General features: G+C 43.8%; 1 protein-coding gene across 6 annotated transcripts; it reads left to right on the top strand.

Annotated features, from left to right (window-relative positions):
• Positions 1-510: 510 nt before the first annotated feature.
• Positions 511-23,009, top strand: Ly9 (lymphocyte antigen 9). 6 transcript variants are annotated; one of them, XR_015635130.1, is made up of 11 exons: positions 511-752; positions 2,504-2,836; positions 6,182-6,457; positions 6,928-7,266; positions 8,458-8,727; positions 10,557-10,661; positions 11,806-11,859; positions 14,478-14,768; positions 15,100-15,171; positions 16,274-16,345; positions 20,037-23,009. XR_015635130.1 is itself a non-coding variant. In XM_087580281.1 (11 exons), exons 1-11 carry the CDS (start codon positions 629-631, stop codon positions 20,100-20,102), a joined length of 2,046 nt encoding a protein of 681 aa, XP_087436407.1. In that variant the 5' UTR covers positions 511-628; the 3' UTR covers positions 20,103-23,009. The 6 variants fall into 6 exon arrangements, 3 of the variants coding, with proteins under 3 accessions (XP_087436407.1, XP_087436408.1, NP_001178602.1); XM_087580281.1 differs by having other exon boundaries at positions 14,434-14,768; XR_015635131.1 differs by lacking the exon at positions 16,274-16,345.
• The last annotated feature ends 3,882 nt before the right edge of the window (positions 23,010-26,891 follow it).

Below are 26,891 nucleotides of genomic sequence, written 5' to 3'. Positions count from 1 at the left end.
TGATAGATATCTATATATATATATCATGATATATATATCATGTAGGTGTATATATATCATAAGATATATATCATAAGATAGATAGAAGATAATACATAGATAGATAGATAGATAGATAGATAGATAGATAGATAGATAGATAGATATGAGAAGAGAGGGAAGGAATTGGAAATGGGAAAGAAAGAGATGGGAGCCCCAGCCTTTCTCTAGTCCTGTATTTAGAAGTGACATCACTAACTCTGTCACATGTGTCCACTATAAGAAGCCACTAAGCCCATTCTTAATCCAAGAAGAGGAGAATAGAAAGGACATGAATGTCTGAAGGTGAGGATACTTAGCGGACATCTTTAGAATTCATGTTTAGAGACTCTCTCTGATGCTAAAACAAGTGAACCTTAGCACTCATTTACAATTTCCTTGTAGGATCTAGATGTGCTTGGGACCTCTACCTCAGTCTGAGCAGAAATGCAGGGGTCTGTAGTGCTCTATATAAACAGTTCCTTCCGGGACACACACACGTGTGTGTGTACACGCAGGCCACACACCACGCATGCGTGTGCACTCACAAGCTTCAGGAAGCTGTGGTTAGTGCATCTACCTTTAATCTGAGAGCTGAAAGTACACCGTCATGGCGGATCTAAAAAGATATTGGTGTGAACGGGCTCTAGATGCATTCTCTGAAAAAACAAGAAAGAGTCAGCAGCAGATATTTTCTCCCATTCTTTGGATCCCTCTCCTCTTCCTACTCATGGGTAAGTTCCTCTTATAGCCATAACCACTTGCTACTTGATGTTCTCTGAGTTTGGTCTTTTTCACGGAAGATAGATTCTTGTGGTAAAATCAGGAAATTACCTTCTTTGTGGTAAATACTCTGCAACTCTATTTTGAGAACTGTATACATGTGAGTATATATGTAGTGTGTGTGTGTGTGTGTGTGTGTGTGTGTGTGCGCGCGCGCGCGCGCGGGCACACGCGCGCGCACACATGAGAGAGAGAGAGAGAGAGAGAGAGAGAGAGAGAACATGCACATTAATTCACCATGAGAAAGTGATAGTCTAGCCCTAATCTCAAATAACTCTGGAATCAAACCATTTTCCCTTCACACTTGCATTTTCCTGCTAAGAAATACGGTCTCCAGTTTGTTTCCTGTGTAATGTATATAAATTCACAGAGGGATCGGACAAAGCAAATCCTTCTGATGACAAGCCACCTTGAAAGATTTTCTACTTCCTGTCTTAAATCTCACATCCCCTGAGCTTCATATGCTCAGGTGGCCATAAACAATGTAACAAATCCTCGTCGTCGTCGTCGTCGTCGTCGTCGTCCTCCTCCTCCTCCTCCTCCTCCTCCTCCTCCTCCTCCTCCTCCTCCTCCTCCTCCTCCTCCTCCTCCTCTTTTCCCTTTAGGCTACAGCTTCACTTCTATGTCTTATTTTTCTTTCATAATTTTTCCACCCAGAATTCTTGGAGTAGCTAGGCTTCAGATCTTGTCTGATTTAATCTGAACTCCCAGTGTGCTCTACAAAGCTTCAGGAGCCCTGGAACGGGGGATCCAGGCTGGGGTTATCCAGCAGATACCACAGTCTTCACAGGAAAATGAGTTGTGTTGACCAAACAGCTGAGCTCTTAAGAGCTTTAATAACAATGATTATCAGAGATATGGATCTTGCTTAACACCAAAAAAAAAAAAAAAAAAAAAGACAAAAGACAAAAAAACAGGAGTGAGCTAATGGTACCATCTCTTCCTAACCCCAAGCCTGATGCAGCTAAGCCAAAAACAGTGTGAGATCCCCTAGATGATGAGGTGGAAGGTAGGCTGACCAAGACATGTTCAGACTTGAAAACAGTGAGAGTCGTGCTTCGTGCAGTAACATGGGACAGTCTCTCGGAAAGAATTGTCACTTCTCTAGACTCTTAGCGACAGCTTCTCCCCATGCTGAGGTTCTACCAAGGAGTGACTTTATCTATCCCATCACTCACCCAGCCATCTCTCTGCCCCTGCACGCACCTTCCTATCCACGTATCTTTAAAGAGATGATGTCATTTGCTTTGCTTTTCTAGTTCTTCACAGTTTGCAACAACCTACTTTCGTAGAAGTTTTATCAGACTATCCCATGAACATGACGAAACTATGATGAGTTTATCGGTCTTACAGATCAATAAGCCGACTCTCAGAAAACTTCAGAAATTCACCCAGTCATAGCCCGAATCATTTCCCGATTAGAACAGAAATTTAGAAGGAATGTTCTACAGATTACTATAGCTGCTTTCATGGAAGGGAGTTTGGTGAATGCATGCATGCATGCATGCATGAATGAATGAATGAATGAATGAATGAATGAATGAATGGCATTGCTAGCCAATGGGCTTAGAAGGAGAACGTGTAGTATCATTCATTTCTCAGCATATGGAATTTGTGATAAATACAGGTTTATGGGGTGAATGAATGAAAGGTGGTTTGAGGACTTCAACTGTTCTTTCAAGTCCCTCTTCTGTTTCCACAGGGCTAGGAGCCTCTGGGAAGGAAACACCCCCAAGAGTGATATCAGGGATCCTAGGGGGTTCTGTGACTTTCCCCCTAAATATCTCAATAAATGCAGAAATTGAGCTCATCACCTGGACTTACCTCTCAAAGACTCTTGTTTTAGCCATCACCAGCAGATCTGGTATAACGATTCTGCTCAAAGAATACAGTGGCCGACTCAACATCAGCCAAGATGGCTACTCCTTGTGCATGAGTAACCTAACCAAGAGTGATTCAGGATCCTACCAGGCTCAAATAATCCAAAAGAATGTTGACCACACCGTGAGGAACGAGTTCATACTGCACATCTATGGTGAGTTCCAGGGAGCTTGGGGCGTTTTCCACCCCTACACCACCACCAAACTCCTACCGATCCCTAATAACTTTGTCACTGGTCTTCCCAAACCCATGTCTTCCTCACATGAAAAATATATTTACCCTATTCCATTAGCACCCAAAGTCTTAACCCACTCTAACGTCAACTTCAATTCTAAAGTACTATCTAACTCAGGCATGAACGAGACTTGAGGTATAATTCATTTTAAAGCCATCCTCCAGTTGTGAACCTATGAAACAAGGAAAGGTATCGGCTTCCAGAACACAGTGGTGGGTTTGGGCATAAGGTTGACATTGCCGTTCTGAAAGAGAAAAAGTATAAAGGAGTCACAGATGCCAGGCAAACCTAAAACCCAGAGTGACTATTTGTATATATTTTAAGGCTCGGTACTGTATCTTCTGGGCCCATAATAGTGGCAGCAACACCTTCCACTCTATCCCTTGACTTTAGGCATCACTCTGTCTCCAAACCCCCCAAAAGAAAACATCCAATCCTACCACATACTTGTCTAATCTGGACTCACGGTGACAGGGACAGCCCTGACATTATGTCTTCTCCTTCTCGATTGATAGCATGTACTTACAGCCCTGAAGCTCATTTCACTTATAGACACCCAAAAGGCTGACCACTTCCATTCTACCCTATTTTTGTCCCTTCAGTTTAAGCTTGTAGAATTTAATCAATAGAGTCCATAAATCACACGCACTCGCTCCTCAGCAAACCTTGTCCATACACATGTTCTCCCTAGTTACAAATGGATGGAGCAGCGGGAGTAGACTGAGACAGGAGGATCAAAGAGGGAGGAGGGAGGTAAGGGAAACAAGGGAGGGAATATGTGCTTGCTTATGTTTTGCAATATAAATATTTATGTATGAGTAGATGTGTGTGTGTGTGTGTGTGTGTGTGTGTGTGTGTGTGAATGTGCATGTGCATATGGGTGCCCATAGAGGACAGAGGAAGGTGTCAAATCCCCTGGAGCTTGAGTCACAGGTGAATGTGAACCACCCAGTGTTGAGTACTGGGAATCAAACTGTGGTCTTCTGCAAGAGCAGAAAGTGCTCTTAGCACGAATCCCTCCAGCACCTTACCTTTAATATTTTGCTTAGAAATACACTTTGTTTCTTTTTTTTTTTTTTTAGGAAGCTCTAAAGATTTATTTATTTATTTTGTGTATGAGTACACTGTAGCGGTCTTCAGACACACCAGAAGAGGGCATCGGGTCCCATTACAGATGGTTGTGAGCCACCATATGGTTGCTGGGATTTGAACTCAGGACCTCTGGAAGAGCAGTCAGTTCTCTTAACCACTGAGCCATCTCTCCAGCCCCTGTTTCTTTTTTTTTTAACTTTTTTTTTTTTTAGTTCTTTTTTTCGGAGCTGGGGACCGAACCCAGGGCCTTGCGCTTCCTAGGCAAGCGCTCTACCACTGAGCTAAATCCCCAACCCTACACTTTGTTTCTTAAACATTCTACTTTCTACAGAACAGTAGAATACAATTCAGCCAAGTTCTATCCCACTTGAATGCTTGAAGAGAAGCATTCACTTCTCTTCACTTTCTAATGGTATGTCCCTAATTTCTGAAACATTACCCAAAAGGCCTTAAATGTTTTCATTTCTATCACTATTTATATATGAATATTCATATATAATAGGATTCCAAAAGGCTGTCAGCTTTATTTCTATAGAATATATATATACATATGTATATGAATATACATAATATATATATTAGATTTCCTACAGTGCCCTATTTTCTTTCTGAGTCTTCAGAAACTGCCTTTAACATCATATTTCTACCAAAAGCATCTTGATGGCAATATGGGACTTTTACTAACATGTGACTCAAAATTCTTCCAACCTCAGTCTGGGCGATGGTGACTTAGACCTTTAATGCCAGCACTTGTGAGGCAGGTAGGTTTCTGTGAGTTCCAGGACAGCCAGGGCTACACAGTGAAACTCTGTATCAACAACTTTTTCCAACGTGTATTCACTACTTATTTCCAAAGACACCTTCCAGATTTTTAGACATTTGTTCCAACACCTCACTTTTGGTATCGAAAGCTCTATTGGTTTGTGAAGGTTGCCATAACAAAAAATTATTAGTTGATGGGGTTGGAAAGATGGATCAGTGGTTAAGAGCACTGTCTGCATATCCAGAGGATCCAGGTTCAACTCCCAGCAACCACATGGCCATTAACAGGTGTCAGTAACCCCAGTTCCAAAGAGATCTGATAGCCTCTTCTGGCCTCTATGTACACTGTATGCATGTAGCACACAGAAATGTGTGCAGGCAAAACACCCATACACATAGATTTTTAGAAATATATTATTGGCTGAGTATATTAAACAATAGAACTGTGTTTCTTACAACTTTACAGTCTGGTCAAGATACCTGTAGGTTTAGTTTCTTCTGAAGTCTTTGGATTGAAAATGGCCATCTTCTCTCTAGGTCCTCAGATGGGAGTCTACATAGTTGGTTTCCCATTTCTCTTCTTCTTATAAAAATAATAGATAGAATTTGGGCCTACGCTAACACAGTCACCCCTATCTCCAAACACAAACCTGACTCCAAAGTCACACTCTGAGAAGTTGGAGATTGGGGTTGAATATATGAAGTTTTGAGAAATATTAGTCATTTCATAATGTCACCTTTCTGACATCTCTGTTGATTTGTAGGGTGTCCTGTATATATTGAGGAAATTTTTTTGCAGCTATTAAACTTAGATTATTAACATGTAGCAATTCTTCATATGTATTACTGGTGTTTAAAAAGTTCTAGGCAGTAGGAATAGTATGCTATCACATATGTATATCTAGAAGAATCAGTATGAAACTCTTAGTGTAAGCATTATTGTGCCACTTAGGGTGAATATGACCAAAATAAACACTACAAAATTCTCAGGTAATCAGTGAAAATATTACTCTAATAGAAAACACTTAGTAGGGGTTGGGGATTTAGCTCAGTGGTAGAGCGCTTGCCTAGCAAGCGCAAGGCCCTGGGTTCAGTCCCCAGCTCTGAAAAAAAAGAAAAAAAAGAAAACACTTAGTAGTAACTGACTCCAGAAAATTAATGAGGGAAAAGAAGTAGGTGTTTGGCATAGTAATGATTAACTTTGAGCCATTGTGGTAATAAGACCTATGAAGAATGTCTTAGAAACACAGTGGAGAGGGCTCGCTCAAGCTTGAGACACAACTTCCTTAGAACAGGGAATGCTGGCCTTCCTCCATGCCTAGCTTCTCTACCATTGCCTCCTTCTTCAGGCGGCCTTCTCCTGATTAGGAAGAAAACTGAGAGACTTCTCAATATTGTTATCCCCCTCAGAGCAGCTACAGGAGCCTCAAGTCACCGTGAAATCTATGACCTCATCTGAGAATGATTCCTGCACTGTCACCCTAATCTGCACTGTAAATGGGTCAAAGGATGGTGTCCAGTACAGCTGGATCCAAAAGGACACCCATAATAAGACATCCCATGAAAGTCACATCCTCAGGGTTTCCCCAAGTGCCTGTGACCCGGACCTACCGTATACCTGCACAGCTCGCAATCCAGTCAGCCAAAACAGCTCCCAACCTGTCCGCGTCCGGCAGTTCTGTACAGGCAAGTGGCTCCACTCGGATCTTCTTGGGGACTCTAGAAACATCCCATGGGGTTTAAAGTTGAGGTTTCGGTGGGACATAGATGGCAGAGAAAAGAAAGAGAACAAGCTTCTCAGGGGCCTAAGAGAGACTGGCCAGACTTCAAAACCCTGGGCACTGTGGCACCCCAAGGAGGAAAAGAAAGTCCTGAGGCAAAGATCCGAATTGAGCTTAACTTGAGTGGTAGTGTCTTCCAGGATCACCTCAAAAATGGGGACGACTAGACAGGCCAAAAGAGGAATGAAAACAACCAAATAAAAGAGGTGGTCTTGAGAGAAGAGTGAGGGTTCCTCATGGGGGATGGGGGCTATGGGAAGAGGAGAAGGGGTTCCAGTCTCCTTCAGCATGACTTGGGTGAGGGTGGGGGTGGGGCCAAGGGAGATAGGAATAAAGGCCGAAGCTGCCTTGTCTCATCTCTGACTTCAAATTCAGGAACCTCCAGAAAAAAAACAACTGGGAAGACTGTGATAGGAATCCTGGGAGAGCCAGTGACCCTGTCCTTGGAATTCCCGGCCAGTGAGGAAACAAAGAATGTTGTCTGGGTATTTAACACATCGGTTATCAGCCAAGAACCGAAAGGAGCAGCAACAGTGGATCCTCACCGCCATAAGTCCAAAAGTTCTGAAGAAAGGAGGTTGAGGATCTCTGACCAGGACAGCTCCCTGAAGATCAGCCAGCTGAAGATGGAGGACACAGGCCCCTACCATGCCTATGTGTGCTCAGAGACCTCCAGAGGCCCCAGTGTGAGACACTTCACCCTGCTCGTCTACCGTGAGTACCCCTCGCCAGCCTCCTCAGTTTCCCCTCCTGCCAAAATGCACTCGTAAGAGCTAGTCAATTCACGCAAGTGTACCTAGGAAGGAAACACCAGAACCCTCAGGTGAGCAGACCCTACCTGCCAAGGTTCCTTGATCTAGGCCCTCAGACACCTAACTTTCATCTGTCTGTCTGTCTGTCTGTGCACTCACGTTCCAACATCGTTTAGAACGAAGACGGGGGAAACTCGCAAGGAAACAGAGTAGGCTGGAGGAAGCTCTTGGTCTCTCAGAACACTGTGACACAAGAGGATGGGCTACTCGGGGACCCAGAGTGTGAGACACAGAATCTGCATTCTTCCCCAGCCTTGGACTTTCCAGGACGTGGGGCTTGATATTTTGTGTAGTTGAAGCCTCCCAGCTCTCTTCCCTATCTACATCCTAGGCTACCCAGCAGGATGGAAGTCAGCCTGGACGACGTGAGACCCTCCCTGTCTCTAATCAAACGACTGCAAAATAATTTTGTTCAAGTAACAAAAATGAATGTGGCATTTAAGTAGTAGTTTTTCATCTTAAAATTCCTGGTGAAGGGGCTGGGGATTTAGCTCAGTGGTAGAGCGCTTACCTAGGAAGCGCAAGGCCCTGGGTTCGGTCCCCAGCTCCGGAAAAAAAAAAAAAAAAAGAACCAAAAAAAAAAAATTCCTGGTGAAGCTTAAGATGGTGTGTTCAGAAGAACTGGATTTGTTTGTGTTGATTAACTAGTGAACTTTCCACTGCAAGACAGTGTTTGGATCAAGTAGTTTCTTTCATATTTCCCTCGTTCACACCTGAATATCAAGGCCCACAGAGGGAAGGATTGCTCACGACATTTTGTAGGTGAGGAAAAGACCTCCATGGGGTATAGGACTCCTGGGGGGCAGGGCACCATACATTCTTCATGGTTGTATTCTTTCTCTTTTACTTTTCTTTTTAATTGTGTGTGAGCATGTATATGTGTGCATGTATCTGTGCTTGTGAGTGTGTGTGTGTGTGTGTGTGTGTGTGTGTGTGTGTGTGTGTGTATGTGTATAGGATAGTGTTTAGGGATTTTTTTTTCATTCCACTATGTAGGTCTTGGGACTCAAACTCAGGACACCAACCTTGGCAGCAAACCGGTTTGCTGACAGGTCTAGTTCCACACTGGCTCTGCTTTCCCCCCCACACACAGAGAGACTGAAGAAGCCCAACGTCACCCAGAGTCCTGTGCACATGACGAATGGCATCTGCGAGGTTGTCCTGACCTGCTCAGTGGAAGGTGGTGAAAAAGACGTGAGGTACACGTGGATGCCTCTGCAAAAGGAAACTGTCATGTCCCAAGGGAAGTCGCACCTCAACGTCTCCTGGAAGATTGGTGAACGCCTGCCCAACTTCACATGCACAACCCATAACCCTGTCAGCAACAGCTCCCGCCAGTTGTCTTCTGGGAGCCTCTGTTCAGGTTGCTATCTCTACCCCTATCTCTATCTCTCTATCTCTCTATCCAGCTCCAGCTGCACCCAGGCTGCAGAAGCTGGGACTTTGATGTACAGTGTTTGCGTTCTAAGCTGTTTATGAACGTCAGTGAGGGAACAGAGGGCAGAAACCTTTAGAGCACCATTTCAGTGCAACTGGGAGTCCATGTACGTAATTCTAAGGTTCTGATAGCTGTGTTGTTAAAGGCAAAAAGAGACAGATGGGTTAGTGACTACCTGTATCCAAATACTTCAGAGGCTGAGGCAGAAGGATTACAAATTTGAAGTCAGCCTGAGCTACAAAGTTAGAATTTGTCAAAAAAAAAAAAAAAGCTGTGGATTTAATTCCATTGGTAGAATTCTTCCCAGTGTGTGTGAAATCCTGCCTGTAATCTAGTCAGAGAGACAGAGAGACAGAGACAGAGACAGAGAGATCAAGGAGTTTGAGTACTTACTTGGCTACATAGAGAGGTTTTTTTTTCTTTTTTTTTTTTTTCTGGAGCTGGGGACCGAACCCAGGGCCTTGCACTTGCTAGGCAAGCGCTCTACCACTGAGCTAAATCTCCAACCCCTACATACAGAGTTTGATACCAGCCTGGGCTAACAAGAAAACCTGTCCAAAGAAGTTAAAAAGAGGAAGCGATGCAGCAAAACAATTACTTTATATAATAGATTTTATTTAATCTAATAGATCCAAAATATCAGTAGTTCCTATGAGTTTTGTATAAAAATATTTACAAGCATTGTCAAGGTCAGCATTGCTTTGCACTTGCGCCATATCTCAATTCAGATATTAGATTTTTATTAAAAGTTATTTTCTTATTCAGATTCCGTAAAACATAACAGCTCAAAACTAAAAGTATATATCCAAGTCTTTTTCAAACTAACTCCATTGTTTCAAGAAGGAACTGAATCACCCGCCATTTACCACTCAAATTTAATAAGAAATAAGCACTTAGTTTCTAAGCCGCGCCGGCTATATGTCAAAAGCTATGGCCTACTGGACAGAAGCTTTTCTGTCTTGTTTTGCTTCGCTTGTTTTGGTTTTTTGAAACTGAGTATAGCCTTATCTGGCCTGGAGCATCCATAGGCTAGCCTCAAACTCATGGTATTCATCTGTCTCTGCCAGGTGCTGGGAGTAAAAGTCTATGCACCATGCCTGGCTCTGGTGGTTCTTAACAAATGTTAGCCACTACTCTACAGCTCTGTGCATTTTTGCACCTTTAATTTTCACAGCAATCCTATAAAAGGAATATTTTTACCATTTTCCTGGTTCTCTAAAGATACTGACAGAAGTATAGGGACTTACCGAGGTCACACAGCAAAAGCAGTATTTGTACCTTAAGCCTGGCACTCTGTTCCTCCCCAGCAGAACGCAGGAGAAAGGTAAAGTCTAGCTAGGATACAGTGTCGCTGGGGCAGGCTGAGTCTGGAAGACAGTGCTAGAGCCTGGCCTCATAGGAATCTGAGCCCTTTCCTCCTTGAGTTTGTAACTTCTGTCTCACTCATAGAGGAAGGCAGTAGTGCAGTGATCAAGCCGGCTTTGAGCCTGACGGATCTCATCCATATCTCATGTTAAAACTCTTGAGTCTGGGTAAGCCATAAATCTCTCTCTGGGGAGCCTCTGTACTCCTCCGGTAACCTCTTACCTAGGAGGCTTGCTGGTAAATGGCTGTAGAATGAATGATTAAAAGTGTGCATTTTAGGTTGTGACAGGATTTTGAGAGCCAGTTAGGATGGTCACTGTGTTCTGTCAGTCATTCGCTCTGATTTCTCTGTCAGTATTTGCATTGATATCCTCATTTTTCTCTTCAAGGCCCAGAGAGAAACAAAAGGCTTTGGATCCTGCTCCTCCTGGGTTTGTTCTTGGGGATGCTCATTGGCGGTTGCTTCATTTTGAAGAAAAGGAAACTGTGTGAAGGTGCTAAATTCACTTTGCCCACCCTTAGGAGCCTCTTCATTTGGAAACTGGGAGGTTCCTAAGACTTCCCCTAAACCCCTGCTACTTCTCTCTGTAGACCTAGTTCCTTCTCAGAGTGATGAATAGGCTAGGTATTAGTTGAGGGTCTTTAGTTAAAATAATTGTAGCCCAACCTAAAGGATCTCAGATTTTGTCATTTTTATCTTTCTGTGTATATGTGTTTTGCTTGTGTGTACAGACACTATTTGTGCACTTGATGCCCTTGAGGGCCAGAAGAGGGCATCCGAGCCCTTGGAATTGGAGTTACAGATAGTCAAGAGACAGCATATAGGTGCTAGGAACCAAACTCAGGTCCTCTGGAAGAGTAGCCAGTCCTCTTAACCACTGAGCCATCGCTCCAACCCTAGCTTGGACTTTTGTAGAGTGTGGAGGAAGAGCAGGGACATGATTTATTATTTCATGACTCAGTGACCTTAATGGACAAATGTCAACAGATGTTCAGAAACTACCAGATCTCCCCATGTCTTATCTGTGCTGTTCTCTGTGAGCCAGCTTGACTCTCCTACTGCAATACAGCGGAGGGTCAAGAGGAGGGGTGTACCTCAGCGCTACCACCTGCAGTTTCAGATACACACACACACACACACACACACACACACACACACACACACACTAGTGGCTAGTGAATGAGGCTGTTTCCCTCCAACTTCAATTTTAAAAATGTAAGAAATATCTCTGATTACCCAGGTTGAAGTCATGTGATTGCTGTTGGACAAGTCACTGCAGACAAGGAAATAAGTGTTCATAATCGGCATCTCCCTCTAGAAACTGAATATTGGAGTGGTAATGGAAATTTTTCTTCCCAAAGAACAGGCAGGATAGAAGACACATGGCCCTGGAAGAATCACTTCTAAAAGAGTTAGAATGCCAGGAAGTCTCACGGCATTCTTTCCAGAATGAAGATGACCCTGGGCTCTGGTTACTGCTTCCCTTGACTCTAGGCTTACCTTGGGGTCCTCTCCTTCTCCATAGTCTCCTCCCTGACTCTGTCTTCAGAAGCTTCTCCCCCTCTCCTTTGAGTCTCACAGAATCAAGGTATCTCTCCACTCTCAGTCTTGGTGACTTCTTCTACCTGCTTTCTCAGGTTCATCTTTGGCCATCAGGAACAGCCAAGCCAAGGTCCCAGCTGAAATACCAGGTAATGTCATTGGTGACTCTGAATATGGGTCCCCTGTGCAGCTAGAAGCCCCAAAGCCTAGCTAGTCAAAGTGTAGTCAGCTGACCAGCCACATGGAGTACTTAGCAGCTTGTTAAAAATGTAGAATCTTGATCACTACCACTGGAATACGGAACGGAAAGCTGCCTTTATGGGACCCACATGCCTGCTAAAGTTGGAAAATGCAGCATGCTGAAAGAAAGTGATTTGGGAAGAAAAACTCCAGGAAGATAGATCCCTTAGAGTTAATTACTGGAATGAGGAGGGGCGGTCTGTCTGCTAGATCCTCCTAGGTCCCTTGGAAGTCACTTGATTGTGACTTACCAATTGAGGATTGAGTTATTTTCTTAATTGTGAGATTACAGAAACAAAGGCCAGGTGAAGTGGTAAAGCTGTGGCAGGAGCAAAACCAAAAAGCCAATTAAAATTAGACTCACAGATGCCAGTTACCCGAGAGCGGCAGTTCTCAACCCATGCGTGGGTCATAATCACCACAAGGGTCGCATTTTAGACATCCTGTATTTCGGATACTTACATTATGACTCATAACCGCAGCAAAATTAGAGTTCTGAAGTAGCAACAAAAGTACTTTATGGCTGGGGGGGGGTCACCAAAGGGTCAAGCCTTCAGAAGTTTGAGAACCACTGATCTAGAGTATCCTCAGTGTGTTTGCAATACAACCTAAGCTAAGGGGTGAGTTCTTGAAACAAACTCTTATTCAACATTCTAACTGCCCAAAGCATGTAAAAGAAGAACTGTTCCATTGGGTGTTGGGGTGTGGAGCTGAGATGCTTGCTTTTACTTCCTCATGTCCATGGCATGACGCCCCAAATTACCTCCTTGAACAACAGAGTTCTGATATGCTAAAGAGCCCCTTATTCTGCCTCCTCGCTCCACACCATGCTTCTAAAATCTCAAATCTTATGGAAAAGATCTACCAAGGAGACAGGGTTAGAGGAAGGACTGGGGCTGAAACCATCACACAATGTAGACTTTCTGAGAGAGAAATGCAAACCCCCTCCCCAAAAAATGGGAATAGAAAAAAAAAACTATCAATGACTCCTCACGGTTTTGCTATGTTCTAAAGTCAACACATCATAGCTGTCAGATATATAGACTCAGGTCAGGAAGTTTAGACCCAACTTCTCTTCTCTACCAATGATAGCATCTCAGGGGACACAAGCTCTAGCTTTCGTTTTCCTTATCTGGAAAAATGGGGATGCTTCATTTGCTGTGAGGAGCAAAGGGGAATGATGACCACGGTGGTCACTCAGTGACAATCTTTGACCAAGCCAGCTCAGTCCATCAACAGGGTCGCAAGTGAAGGAGTGAGGATTGAAAAAGAAAAACAGACAAAATTATAACATGACTCCAGCCCACACTGAGGCTAAAACAGGTTTATGTCTCTCCAGCCTGCTTTTATATCATTCTAGGTACACCCAGAACACATGGTCAGTTCTTGGATGGAAGGCGAAGTAATCAAGAGAAGTAGTAAACGAGGAGATCACACAAGATAGTAATTAAGTAAAATAGTAGGCAAAGAGGTCACAAAAGGTAGTAATTCAGCAAAGGAGTGAACAAAACCCCATGGTCACTGTTTCTGACATTCTTATCTGAGCCTACTTCCTTGTCCGAGCCCAGTGACAACTGTCAAATTCCTAAAAGTGGCACCAAAAGCTCTCAACAAATCTTTACTATTGTCCACTATTAGATCAACTCACACAAAGCCAGGGAAAGCACTAGGTAGTGGTAAGGACACCAGGACCAAGCCACTGCACTCAAACCTTGGTTTTACCGTGTAGATGAAGACATATGACCTCTATGCGATCCAGCTTCCTCATTTCTGTGCTTCACGATGTTATTATAGCAGATTAAAGACACTTGGAGCATTGCTTGACACATCACAGACACTTAGTGAATGGTAGACATGTTGTTCTACATTTGAGTCAAATGAACTACTTTATTTACCTCAGGGCAAGGTTGTGCTGCTCCCCACACAAGATACACCCTGTCAGTCATCAAAGCTTGCCTTTACTTTAAAGCCCACCTCAATTCTGCCAGTTTCAAGGTCTTCCTTGTTCTAATGAGAAGCATGTCCTCCCACCTCAGCACTTTCCTTAAACCACCCATGGGATACCTATCAGAGACCACCTTATATTAATAAGTAATAAATATTCATGTATATGACTCCTTTTCCCCAGCTAGACAGTGAACTCCAGGACCAGATCTAATTTATCATTGTGTTTCCCCAGAATACCTGCCTGTGTTCTTGGCAAGGTTTATCCAGTGGGTTAGTTCTGTTCACTTAAAGTGGCTGGGAAGACCATATCTCATTATATGTAGTGAACATGTATGTGTCAGATGAATAAATTATTTGGTGTTTGAAAAGGAAGAAGGAAGCACCTAGAGAAACTCCCTAATGGAAAACAGATGAAAACTCCCCCAGCCTTGTGATCTGGTCTAGGATAGAGGTTGGAGCAAGTTGGGTCTTTGTAGCAGATCAAAAAAGACGTGGGAATTGACACACTTTTGTTAACCCGAAATAATGTGTTCTAGAAACCCCAGCTGGCCACATAGGATTTTCCGTGCTCTCCCAACAGTATGAGAAATTAGATATGCCTGCTAAGACTATCAGACATCACTCTACATCCACCTCAGATACCAGCTCTGAGAGCAGCGCAACAACAGAAGAGGATGATGAAAAGACCAGAATGCATAGCACTGTTAACGGTAGAAGTCAGGTGTACGACTTATTCACTCAAGAGGACATTGCACATGACTTGGCCTCTGAGGGGCAAGCAGAATATGAAGCAGTTAGTCCAGATGATAAAGTGGCTAAGTCTATGGATGAAGAAGACACAGCATACACACAAGAGTCCCTGATTGTGCAGGTGAGCACTTCTGACTAGCACATCTTCATCTTCCTTCTCCTTTTGGGACTCTCTGATGGCCTGGAGAAGTTCTTACAAAGTGGAGGTCTGTGTGGGAATAGAGCAAGGACCATACAGACTGATGCTAGGTTCAACCATGATCACCAAACCTTTGAAATGGAGGAGCTCTGTCTTGGGACACCATTATGGGGAGCAAGAGAGTCAGAGGCACTGTCCCCAGCACAAAAGCAGTTCCCAACTTCTGAGACCAGAGCACAGTGAGTGTCCTCTGGCCTCAATGGCTATGGCTGAATGGGAAAGTAAAGGCTAATCTGATACTTACCTGTTACAGGGAAAGAACCCACTTCCTCAGAAGAAAGAAGGCTCAAATACAATCTACTGCTCTATACAGAAACATAAAACGGTGAGAACAATTTTCTTTTTCCCAAGACCCATCAAGTAAGAAGCTGTTCCCAGTGGTTTTAACTGAAAGACCTAGATTCCCATGGCTGAGGAGCTCAAATCTCCTCAGTGCGTACAGATCTGACAAATTCTGTCATCAACAGAGGTGTCTGATGTACATCTGTGTGACAGAAGGCTAAACATTTAATAATCGATTTAATTTCTGATATTCATTATTCTCAACATCAACCATAAGACTATAGGATTATTTTATATAAACACACACACAGACAATCTAAGAACTTGATCCACCAAAATGGTAATTTACAATTGAAAATTAGCCAAATATTTAATGCAAAAAAGGTGCCATTAATTACAATATGTTGGTGCCTAGCTCCCAGAACAGGCTATGCTCCCAGCCCAGGTTCTCTTAAATCCATGGATAAAAGACACACACACACACACACACACACACACACACACACAGTTGTTCCTTTTCAACTTGCCTTTGGACATGATTGCTGGGTGTGACTATCTCCCACCTGGAAAAGCATGCCCTTAACAATATTCTTATCTCTGCTCCTCCCCACTGCCCTAAACCTTAGTTGCTAAAATACATGTAGTCCCTGCTAAACACCGCTGCCCATCCACCTACAGGAGCAGCCACAGGTCCCCACTCCTCCCGAGACCTCACACAGTTGCTTGGTTCTTCTCTCCCCAAAGCATGGTGGATCTTCCTACTCCCTTGTGTCTGTCTCTTTCCCTCCAGGGACCCAGAAGTCCTGCCTATTCCTGCCACCCAACAATTGTCCCATGACTTTCTTTACTGACAGATCAAGAACCAATTAGGGAGCAGGACCTTAGCATCACAACCGCTTCTTACAGACAAGGACTATACAGACTGATGCTAGGTTCAGCCGTGATTACCAAACCTTGAGATCCTTTGAAATGGAGGAACTCTTTCTTGGGACACCATTATGGGGAGCAAGAGAGTCAGAGGCACTGTCCCCAGCACAAAAACAGTTCCCAACTTCTGAGACCAGAACACAGTGGGTGTCCTCTGGCCTCAATAGCTATGGGCTAAAGGGGAAAGGGGAGGTTAATCTGATACTCACCTGTTACAGGGAGAGAACCCACTTCCTCAGAAGAAAGAAGGCTCAAATACAATCTACTGCTCTTTACAGAAACATAAAACGGTGAGAACAATTTTCTTTTTCCCAAGACCCATCAAGTAAGAAGCTGTTCCCAGTGGTTTTAACTGAAAGGCCTAGATTCCCATGGCTGAGGAGCTCAAATCTCAATGCATACAGACCTGACAAATTCTGTCATCAACAGAGGTGTCTGATGTACACCTGTGTGACAGAAGGCTGAACATTTAATAATCGATTTATGTCTGATGTTGATTATTCTCAACATTAACCATAAGCCTACAGATTTTATATATACATAGATATATAAATATAGATAGACAGATTCTATATTTTATATAAACACAGACACACATATAAGCAATATATCCTACTTGCATTTTACACAGGTATATACAGACACAGACAAACACACACACGCACAGACAAACACACACACGCACAGACACACACACACACACACACACACACACACACACAAGACCTTAACCCACCAAAATGGTAATTTACAATTGAAAATTAGCCAACAATTTAATGCCAAGAAAATGTGTCATTAATTACAATATGTTGGTGTCTTACAGTTTTGAACAGGTCAGTTAATGGTAAATTTACCATTAAATAGTAATAGCTATAATAACTAACTTATATAAAATCTCACAGCTCATAAGGCTTTGACAAACATGTTCCCTACATCCTTGTAGCAATCATTGGAAATGTGTTGTCTTCATTTGAAAGCTGAAGAAGCTGACTCAGAGAAATTAATTTTGCCTCCTGTCAAGTTCATGCTCATTGAAAGTTCTAGCACCAGTGCAAGCCACAAACACTTACATTTTTTAAAAGTTTCTGTGCAGTATATATCATACGCTGAGCATATTCCTCCTAGTATCCGCTACCTTACTTTTTCTTACCCCTTCCCTTCCTGTTGTAGAAGATTCTTAATCCTGACCTGGGTGGGTGTCTACCCCACCTTTGACCATTTATTTCCCAAATAAAAGATACACACAACCTTTATATTTACAAAAAGCACAAGCGCTTGGCAGCCATCTACCATCTACATCTTGAATTATTTCTCCCTTTTCTTTCTCTGGAAGTTTTGAAGTTTCAGATCTTTTACATCATGGCCTTTGATCCCCTGGGGTTGGCTTTGTGCAGAATAAGAGATAAGAGTCTAGTTTTACCCTCCTCCTTGTGAGCATCCTGCCCACCATCACTATTTGCTGAAGGGAGACTCTTTTCTCCAGTGTGTGCTGTTGGTATATTTGTCAAAAAAGTTGTAGACATAGGTAAATTCCTGTGTCGGATAATGCCTTAGTTCTTCAGGAACTAAGGCCAACAATCAACAAATGGGACTCATGCGTTTAAAATGCTTTAGTATAGCAAAGAAAACAGTTAAGTGAGCGCAGACAGCCTACAGCATCATCGCAATCTCTGCATCTGACAAATATGATACCCAGCTATAACGTCACAGACCTGCAGCCGATTAACCTATTAATCTGGGTGTCTGCTTTGCTAGGCTGCGTGGCTGGACTATAACTTGAAATCAGGGTTGTGAATTTCCTTTTGCTTGGGCTGATTTGGCTGCGTTTGTGCTTCCACATGAACTTTAAGATTGTGTGTGTGTGTGTGTGTGTGTGTGTGTGTGTGTGTGTGTGTGTGTTTGCACTGAGTCTATATATTGCTTTTTGTTAGATGGCTATCCTCACACTATTAACTCTTCCAATCCATGAGCATAGAAAGTCTATCTTCTACCGTCTCCGATTAGTTTGTTGGTGTTAATTTTCATTGTATATACCTTTCACTTCCTAGGCTAGCTTTATTCCCAGGTCTTGTTTTGTTGGATCTATTTTTGTCTCGTTTTATTTTGCAGCAATCACAAATGGCATTTTTTTCTCCTAACTTCTCTCTCATCGTATTTGCCACTGGTCTACAGGAAAGCTGCTGACTTTATATGTCAAATTTCTATCTTGTCCCTTTATTAAAAGCATTTAAAACGTCACTTTTAAATGTTTTTCTTTTCTTAAATATGCCTCACAATTATTCTTGCTCTGGATCTAGCTGATTATTTCCTCCTCAATTTCCTAAAAACATTGAGTCCTCTAACACTTTTGTTGTTGAATCTACCCCCAAATATCACCTACCCTCCTGTAAAACATTAAAAATTTTTTAACTCCAAAATTTTTCAAACACACTACTTGTCTGTAATTAATGGTCCAGTCATTGATGTTTACTGAATGCCTTTTATTCACAATCAGGTGGTGCTGTGAGGATCCAGATGTGTTTGCATCGGCACCCTGACCCTGTGGATGTGTCTTTTATTGGTCATTTGATAGAAGAGGTTAGCGTTGAATCTGTCAGTGAGAGAAGGAGAAAAACACTATGTGATTACTTAAGAGTTTGTGAAATTACAAAAGTTTTTTTTCAGATGCTAGTAGTAACAAATGTCACTGCACTGAGGGGCAGGGAAGCTGTCACTGCACTGAGGGACAGAACAGATATGACTTCAGAAGACGTTGAGTTGGGCTTTTAAACTCTGCCAGGCATGGTAGCATAGCCTTAGGTGTTGGAAGCTGGAGAATTGCAAGTTTTAGGCCAACTGACCTATATAGCAAGACCCTGTCAAGGGAAGGAGGACGAAGCAGAGCTTCTCAATGAACAGGGCTCGATAATCACCTACTCAGATAGCAGGTTAGTTCATCATCTTCCGCCTCCTCCTGACTCCAAGCCCATGGTTTACTGTTTAGGGATGTCTCTGCTGACCTTAGGAATTAATCTGTATAATTTACTACATTTCATAGCAGCTTTCCTCTGCAGTCTAATTCTTTGGGCCAAATTTACAGCTATGAATATTGATTTTTCTTTGCTCCAACTTTTAACGTGGCCCCAAGCCACCTCATGCAGGGCTGCACAGCATCCCCGGCCTACCTTATGGTAGGTAGAAACGAGTGCATTTCCTCAGCTATGTTCTTTGCAGAATTTATCTGTCTTCAGGGGTTTGGGGGACCAGGAGTTCTAGTTCTGGATCCAAGGCCATCATGTTTTGATCAGGAATTTCTCAACCTATATTAATCATTTTCTAACACACATCTCTGGACAGTGTCTTGATACCTAACCCTCCCCACCACCACCACCACCATCACCACCACCATCACCACCACCACCACCATCACCACCACCACCACCACCACCACCACCTCCACCACCACCATCACCACCACCACCACCATCACCACCACCACCACCACCACCACCACCACCACCACCATCACCACCACCACCACCATCACCACCATCACCACCACCACCACCACCACCATCACCACCACCATCACCATCACCACCACCATCATCAGTTCAGGTTTCATCCTCTCTGTACAGTACTTGTCATTCTCCAGGACTGAGGTCTAATGGGAGCCTAACCTCTTTCATCTAAATTACTATATACACGTTTGCCTCTTTCTCTAGTTACAGGCAGAGACTGGGATCACTCAGTGCTAGCTTATGAAGTGCAAAGTATTTCTTTTTTGTCGTTTTTAAACTTGTAGGTCTGATTCACTTAACTATCTAGTACACCCCTGTGGAGAGTCCAGCCCATGGTCCTTAGCTCTAGGAGACTTTCCATAAATTATGAGATGGACGAGCCTTGTCCTGGCCTTGCATCTCACCACCACGGACTGAGGAGAGTTGGATTTTCCAAGGCTTTGCTAACCTTATTCTTGCATGTTCTTTTTGACTCATCTAGATGGTGCAGACACCACAGCAAGATACTGAGTCTCCTGAAACCCCTACCTATGAAAATTTCACCTGAAGTGAAAAGCAACTGCTACTTCTGGGAGGGGGCAAGGATTTGGAGAAAAGCAGGCCTCGTACATCCCGCTATTTCTGCAGAAAGGACACATTGGAATTTCCTGCCATGGCTTAGACTGGCCTGAATTTGATGCCTTCCTCTTCTTGTCATCCTCCTTACCTCATGAGCCCGTGTACAGGTCAGGCAGAGTCTCCTTGGAGCCTACAGGCTTTTAACGCCTTTTCTCTATTTGTCTCTATTCATCCTCTAAAGTTCTTCCTCTAAACTAAAACTCACTAGAGAGTGTTCTCCTGAACACGGCTTTGGACCCACTTGACTTCTGTTCCCCACGTTGCATTTATTAGAATACCTATCAATTCAAGCAGAGTTTTATACTCAGTGAGAGCTTAAGTATGACCAGTGTGTGGTTCGAAAATGTATGGCCGCCACCCCACCCCCTCTAGGCTCATTTACTTGAATGCTTAGTCATAGGGTGGGGGAGGAATGGCTTGAGAAGATTAGGAGTGAGCATTGTTGGAATAGACGTGGCCTTGTTGGGAGAGTGTGTCACTGGAGGTGGAACTTGGACATTCCAAAATGCCCAGTGTCTCTCTCTTCCGCTGCCTGCACATCTGGATGGAGAACTCTCAGCTCCTTCACCAGCACCATGTCTGCTTACATACTACCATGATGTAATGCACTAAACCTCTAAAACTGTAAGCCAACTGCAATGCCTTCTCTCATAACAGTTGCCTTGGTCATAGTGTCTCTTCACAGCAATAGAACACTGGTCGAGACGGAAGTTGGTACCAAGGAGCAGGAGTTATTGCTGTGGACGGCCAGAACATGCTATTTGTTGGAGGAATATGGAAGACCTTGGGACTTCGGACTAGCAAAGTGGTTGGACATTTTAAGCAGGGCATAATAGGCCATCCCATTAGGAGCATGAAAGAAAAGTGCCAAGGGTGATTTAAACTGTGGGGACCCAGCTCAAGATGTTTCAAAAGAATCAGGGGCATCCCTACATGGAGGATAAAGCTGTGAAGGTGAAGTCTGGATTGCCCTGGAGACCCCAAGCTGTTGGAGATACCAGAGCCACAGGATATCTTCCAAGATGAGCTGCAAACTAGGTGTGGAACTAGCCCAAGCTAGAGGACTATGTTACGGTCAACAAAGCTGAAAGGAGTCAGAGATCGGAAGAACACTTTGACATCAGACATGGAGATGCAGAATTTAGAGTCTGTCCTGCTGGTTCTCATTCTTGTGTTTTACTCTAGTATTTGTTTACTATGAGCCGCTTTCTAGGTTTTGAAAAGGTAATGTGTATTTCGTGCCACTATATGCTGAAAGTGTGTGATCTGCTTTTATTTTTTATTATTTTGATATTATGGGAGTTACAGTTAAGAGATTACCATGAACCTCAGAAGAGACTTTGAACTTTGGACTTTTAAACAGTGTTAAGACTGCGACAGATTACAGGAACTTTTAAAGTTGGACTAAATGTACTTTGCATTATAATATAGCTATAAGTCTACAGGGGGTGGGGGCAGGAAATGCAGTGTGGTGATGGTTTGAATAAGAATGGCTCCCGTACTGTCTCTGACTCAATTGCCTGCCTTTGGATCCTTTTTTTATAGCTGGACTGCCTTGTCTGCCTCAGTGGGAGAGGATATACCTAGTCCTATTGGGGTTTGATGTGCCAGAGTGGGTTGGTACCTTCTCTGAGGAGAAGGGGAGAGGGGAGTTGGGGGGGTGTAGTGTGAGGGTAGAACTGGGAGGAGGGGGAGCTGTGGTGAGGATGTAAAGTGAAGGAATAAATTAATGAAGAAAAACTTTTTTTAAAACAAGTGGTCCTGGGGCTGGGGATTTAGCTCAGTGGTAGAGCGCTTACCTAGGAAGCGCAAGGCCCTGGGTTCGGTCCCCAGCTCCGAAAAAAAGAACCAAAAAAAAAAAAAAAAGAACAAGTGGTCCCCATAAGTTCAGATGCTTGAATGGTTAGCTATCGGGGAGTGGAACTACTTGAGAAGGCCTTGTTGAAGGAAGTCTGTCACTGGGGGGTGGGCTTTAAGTTTTCAAAAGCCCAGCCAGGCCCAGTAGCTTTCTCTTCCTGCTGTTCTTGGATCAAGATGTAGAACTCTCAGCTCCCTCTTCAGCCCCGTATCTGCCTGTGTGCCACCGTGCTCCCCATCATGGTGACAATGGAGGAAACTGTAAGTGAGTCCCAGTCAATGCTTTCTCTCATAAGAGTTGCCATAGTCACGGTGTCTCATCACAGCACTAAAGCACTGACTGTGACAGCCAGTTTGTCAGCTCATTGAAAGTATCACTGTCCTTGTATAGCGACATGGCAAAAGCTTAATAATCAGATATACAATTATGATCGTATTATATACAGAACATTCCGGAACAGGGCATCCCTAAAAGACTACTTGCATAGGACTACTTCTGGTCAAATGATAATTGAAGGAGGCCAGGACTGACCAACCTTCATACCATCTTCTCAACAGCACCTCCTCCCCAATGAACCCAACAGGTATTTTCACACATGAGCACACAGGTCTACATGAAGCAATGCTCACTCTGGTATTACTTAAAATACAGAGTGGAAAATAAGCCATTTACTGAAACTCTGTTCCAATACATGGTCGCCTCCCCAAGCAGTGGCAAACTTGTAGAGAAAGCAAAGGTTAATGTGCCATATGGGATACATTGTTGAGTGTCCAGAACAGTACGTATTGTGTGCCATCAGATGGATTAGAAAATCCTAAGTCTACATGCTTATGTAAGGCATGGCAAAGTCTAAATGGAAATATAAAATCAGTGACTGCTTCCAGAGGAGTGAACAAGAACCTTAGATTGAGGGGACTTTTTTTATTGAATACTTTTCTTGTATCGCTTGATTGAAAAAATAAAGCACTTTAAAAATTAGTGTTTTTCAACACTTTTTAAAATATTTGTTTCATTTTTTAATTGTGTGCGTATGTGTGTTTGTGTTGGGGGATTCGCAGGCACCTGCACAGGCTCACTGGTTTCACTAGACTGGTCCCCTGTATCGCTGGCCAATGAGATTCAAGGGTACAACTGTTTTGGCCTCTCCCATCCCCTTCCCCTCTCCCCTCTCCCCTCTTCCTGTCCCAGCAGTAGGACTATAATGTGCACTGACACCCCCAGCTTTTTAAGTGGGGTAGCGGGGATACAAACTCAGGTCTCCATGCGTGTGTGGTAGGCACTTCACACAATTACGAGCTGCTCAGCAGTTAGTTGTGTGGGTCACTGTCTTTGTGAGGTCACAAGGGGTCAACAAGCAGACATACAATACAGTGGTGAGATCACAGCACACTCCACAACACAGCCTTCCAAAAGGCTTTTGGCTTGGGCATTGAAGTTTCTTGTGATCTCAAGAGCTACGCAGCCCAAGGCTCAAAGCTAGAAGAAAGCAGCGACAGTGTTGGCAAGACGACTCAGTAAAGTCCTGGCTGCATAGCCTGGAGACCTGAGTTTGCATCCCCAGACTCATGGAAAGGTGGGAAGAGAGAACTAACTCTGTAGACAGTTAGTCATTAAGAGCTTGAGTATGAGGCACAATCTGAATGTCTAGGAGCACCCAGGTACCCACTATCCGCACAACCATGTGGATTTCAAGGCCATATGCAGATACGTGAGCAGATGTGCAGCATCAAAGGGCAGAGGGCTGCAAGACCTCCGCATGCATGCCCAAAACACACTATTGTTTGGTTTCTGACCCTGAGACACAGGACTGAGGTGCATATTTTACACACCAAAGCAGACCAAAGTTCTCCCATAATCCCTCAGTATCTACCTGAAATACCCTTCCCCCAGAGGCTCTTTTCTATATAACCTAGACATTTTGGTCTCTCTCTTCTACTCTTCTCCTCTTCTTTCTCTGTACCTGCACCCTTTCTCTTTTTCTCTTCTCTCCCCAGCCCCACCCCATGGTGAGTCACGTGGCCTCAATCCTTGGGCCAGTGAACTTGCCCAAATGCAGCTGCCTATTATTTAATATAATCTAATCTGGCTTGAATTGGCTCATTTCATTGGCAAAGAAATAACCTATCAACTACTACTAGCAAAGAAATAACCTATCAACTACTGCTGCTGCTGCTACTACTACTACTACTACTGCTACTACTACTACTGCTACTACTACTACTGCTACTACTACTACTACCGCTACTACCGCTACTACTACTACTACCACTACTACCACTACTACTACTGCTGCTACTACTACTACTACTACTGCTGCTACTACTACTACTACCGCTACTACCGCTACTACTACTACTACCGCTACTACCACTACTACTACTGCTGCTACTACTACTACTACTACTGCTACTACTACTACTGCTGCTGCTGCTACTACTACCACCACTACCGCTACTACTACTACTGCTACTACTACTACCGCTACTACCGCTACTACTACTACTACCACTACTACCACTACTACTACTGCTGCTACTACTACTACTACTACTGCTACTACTACCGCTACTGCCGCTACTACTACTACTACCGCTACTACCACTACTACTACTGCTGCTGCTACTACTACTACTACTACTACTACTGCTACTACTACTACTGCTGCTGCTGCTACTACTACCACCACTACCGCTACTACTACTGCTGCTGCTACTACTACTACTACTACTACTGCTGCTACTACTACTACTGCTGCTGCTGCTACTACTACCACCACTACCGCTACTACTACTGCTGCTACTACTGCTACTACTGCTACTGTAGAAAAAAGAAGCCAATGGAAGTATGTTCGGCATTCATCTGGACTATTCTTACTCCATCTTTTTTTAAGATTATTTTTATGTTATGTGTATGATCATTTTGCTTGTATGTATGTATGTATGTATGTATGTATGTATGTATGTATGTATACAACATGCATGGAATACCACCTGTGGAGATTCAAAGAGAGCATTGACTCACCTGGAGGTCCTGGAATATATAGGTTGTTGTAAGCATCTGATATAGGTACAAGGAGCTGAACCTGGGTCTTCTGGAAGAGCAGCAAGTGCTCTTAACCACTGCACCATCTCTTCATCATTTTATTGTTCTGGGGGTGGGGGGTTGAGACCGGGTTTCTCTGTGCAATCTTGGCTGTTCTGGAACTCATTCTATAGCCTAGGCTGGCCTCTAACTCACAAAGGTCCACCTGCCTCTGCCTCCTGAATGCTGGGATTGAAGGCTTACCCCGCTTCTCCATCATTTCTTATTGTCTCTGCTTACCAAACACCTTGACTCAACTCCCAATATCTGCCTCAAGACCACAGACTCTTTTTGAATAATCCCATTTCTTCGCACTGGCTTTAAGATGTGCTGTGTGTTTCTACCTAAGGGGATGCCAGCCTGCTAGGCTCGTACAGGGATGAGGGATCAGGTGAAGCACAAGCAAGCCTATGGTTTGACTGTCCTCGTGAGGCAGAGTAGCCTGGTCTTCTGGCTCTCCGCTATCTGTATATGAACAAGACTGACATCTGGCCAGAAAGACAGCTCCACTTCTAGCAGAATTTAAACAGTCATGCTAATGAATGTTAACCAATGGCCCATACACACTGAATATAGAGAATTTCATCAGTTTAATCCAGGCAAAGGACTGGCACTACCTCTGGGCGAGAACAAGTTTTCGTGCCTCCCATGATAAATGCAGGGTAAGACTCTTGAAGAGCAAGACTAAGACTCTGAGCCGGGAATGGTGCCATTTGCCTTTCACTCCAGCAGAGGCAGGAGGATCTCTGTGAGTTTGAAGTCCACATGGTTTACACAGTGAGGTTCAGGACAGCCAGGTCAGTATAGTGAGACCCTGACTTCCAAAAAAAAAAAAAAAAATCCAGAGCATTGGAATGAGTCCTCTCTCAGTTTTTACTTCCTGCCTTCAGGAGCTCATCCAGAGTGTTGGGCCTGCTCCTCCTGCACTGCTGAAGGAGCTAGCCTGAAAAAATCTAGCATGGTGTGCAGTACTCAACTGCCTTGTCTTCAGCAATCGACTATTTGAGTCCTCCCTTCGGGGTATATCATGGGGAGCACTTCTCAGGACTCTGAACTTGGATAGCTATGGTGCGAGCCCTTTCTCCTGATGTATCACTGGGAGCACTCCTCGGGGTTCTAGGTTTGGATAGCTATGGTTTCTGAGAGACTTCTGCAAAGGAGACAAAATCGGCTGGGTGTGGCAGCATAACACGCTGGCACTTGGAAGGCACAAGTGGGTGGATCTCTGTAAGCTCTAGGCCAGTCTGGTCTACATAGTGAGTTTCAGACTATCCAGAACTATACAGTGAAAAACTGTCCTAAAGAAGATAAAGATAAACACAAAGAAGTCAATGACAAGGTAGATTTCTGTGATGGGACTTTGTAAGCCAACCGTCCTACTGTGGGCCACACTGGTCTTAACCACCTGTTATCGGGATGACGTCCATATTGGGTGATTCTTGTGTCCAGAGACCTGTTTGAACTGCACCATCTAATCTCATTTCTTTGCACTCTCCCTTGTGAACAACTGGCCAAAAGCAAAGATGTGGGCTGATCAGGGGTTCCCCACCCTGGAGAGGAGACAAGATTCCAGCCTCCGTGGGAGAACTGCCAGCCAGCTCACAGCCAGACAGCACAGCCTCAGAGAGGACCTGTGCTTCCTTTTCCTCTGAGTCACTGTCTCTCTCCTTGTCCTTGCTTTGGAAGGTGGGCAGGGGAAGAGTCTAGAATATAGGCATCCCATAATGGTATTGGGGGTGGTGGGGTGGTGGTGGATATCATTTTTGAGAACCACAAAAA

The sequence above is a fragment of the Rattus norvegicus genome, chromosome 13, assembly GCF_021556685.1.
Source record: "Rattus norvegicus strain SHRSP/BbbUtx chromosome 13, alternate assembly SHRSP_T2T, whole genome shotgun sequence".
In the NCBI taxonomy this organism is placed as follows: Eukaryota; Metazoa; Chordata; class Mammalia; order Rodentia; family Muridae; genus Rattus; species Rattus norvegicus.
Note: the sequence above shows the minus strand (reverse complement) of the source record. Positions and strands in the feature narration are given on the sequence as shown.

Excerpts from the sequence above, each read along its gene's own strand:
- Ly9 (XM_087580281.1), top strand. The coding sequence starts at position 629 with ATGGCGGATCTAAAAAGATATTGGTGTGAACGGGCTCTAGATGCATTC. Across the intron at positions 2,837-6,181 it reads GTTCATACTGCACATCTATG|AGCAGCTACAGGAGCCTCAA; the intron begins GTGAGTTCCAGG and ends TATCCCCCTCAG. Across the intron at positions 16,346-20,036 it reads CTTTACAGAAACATAAAACG|ATGGTGCAGACACCACAGCA; the intron begins GTGAGAACAATT and ends TGACTCATCTAG.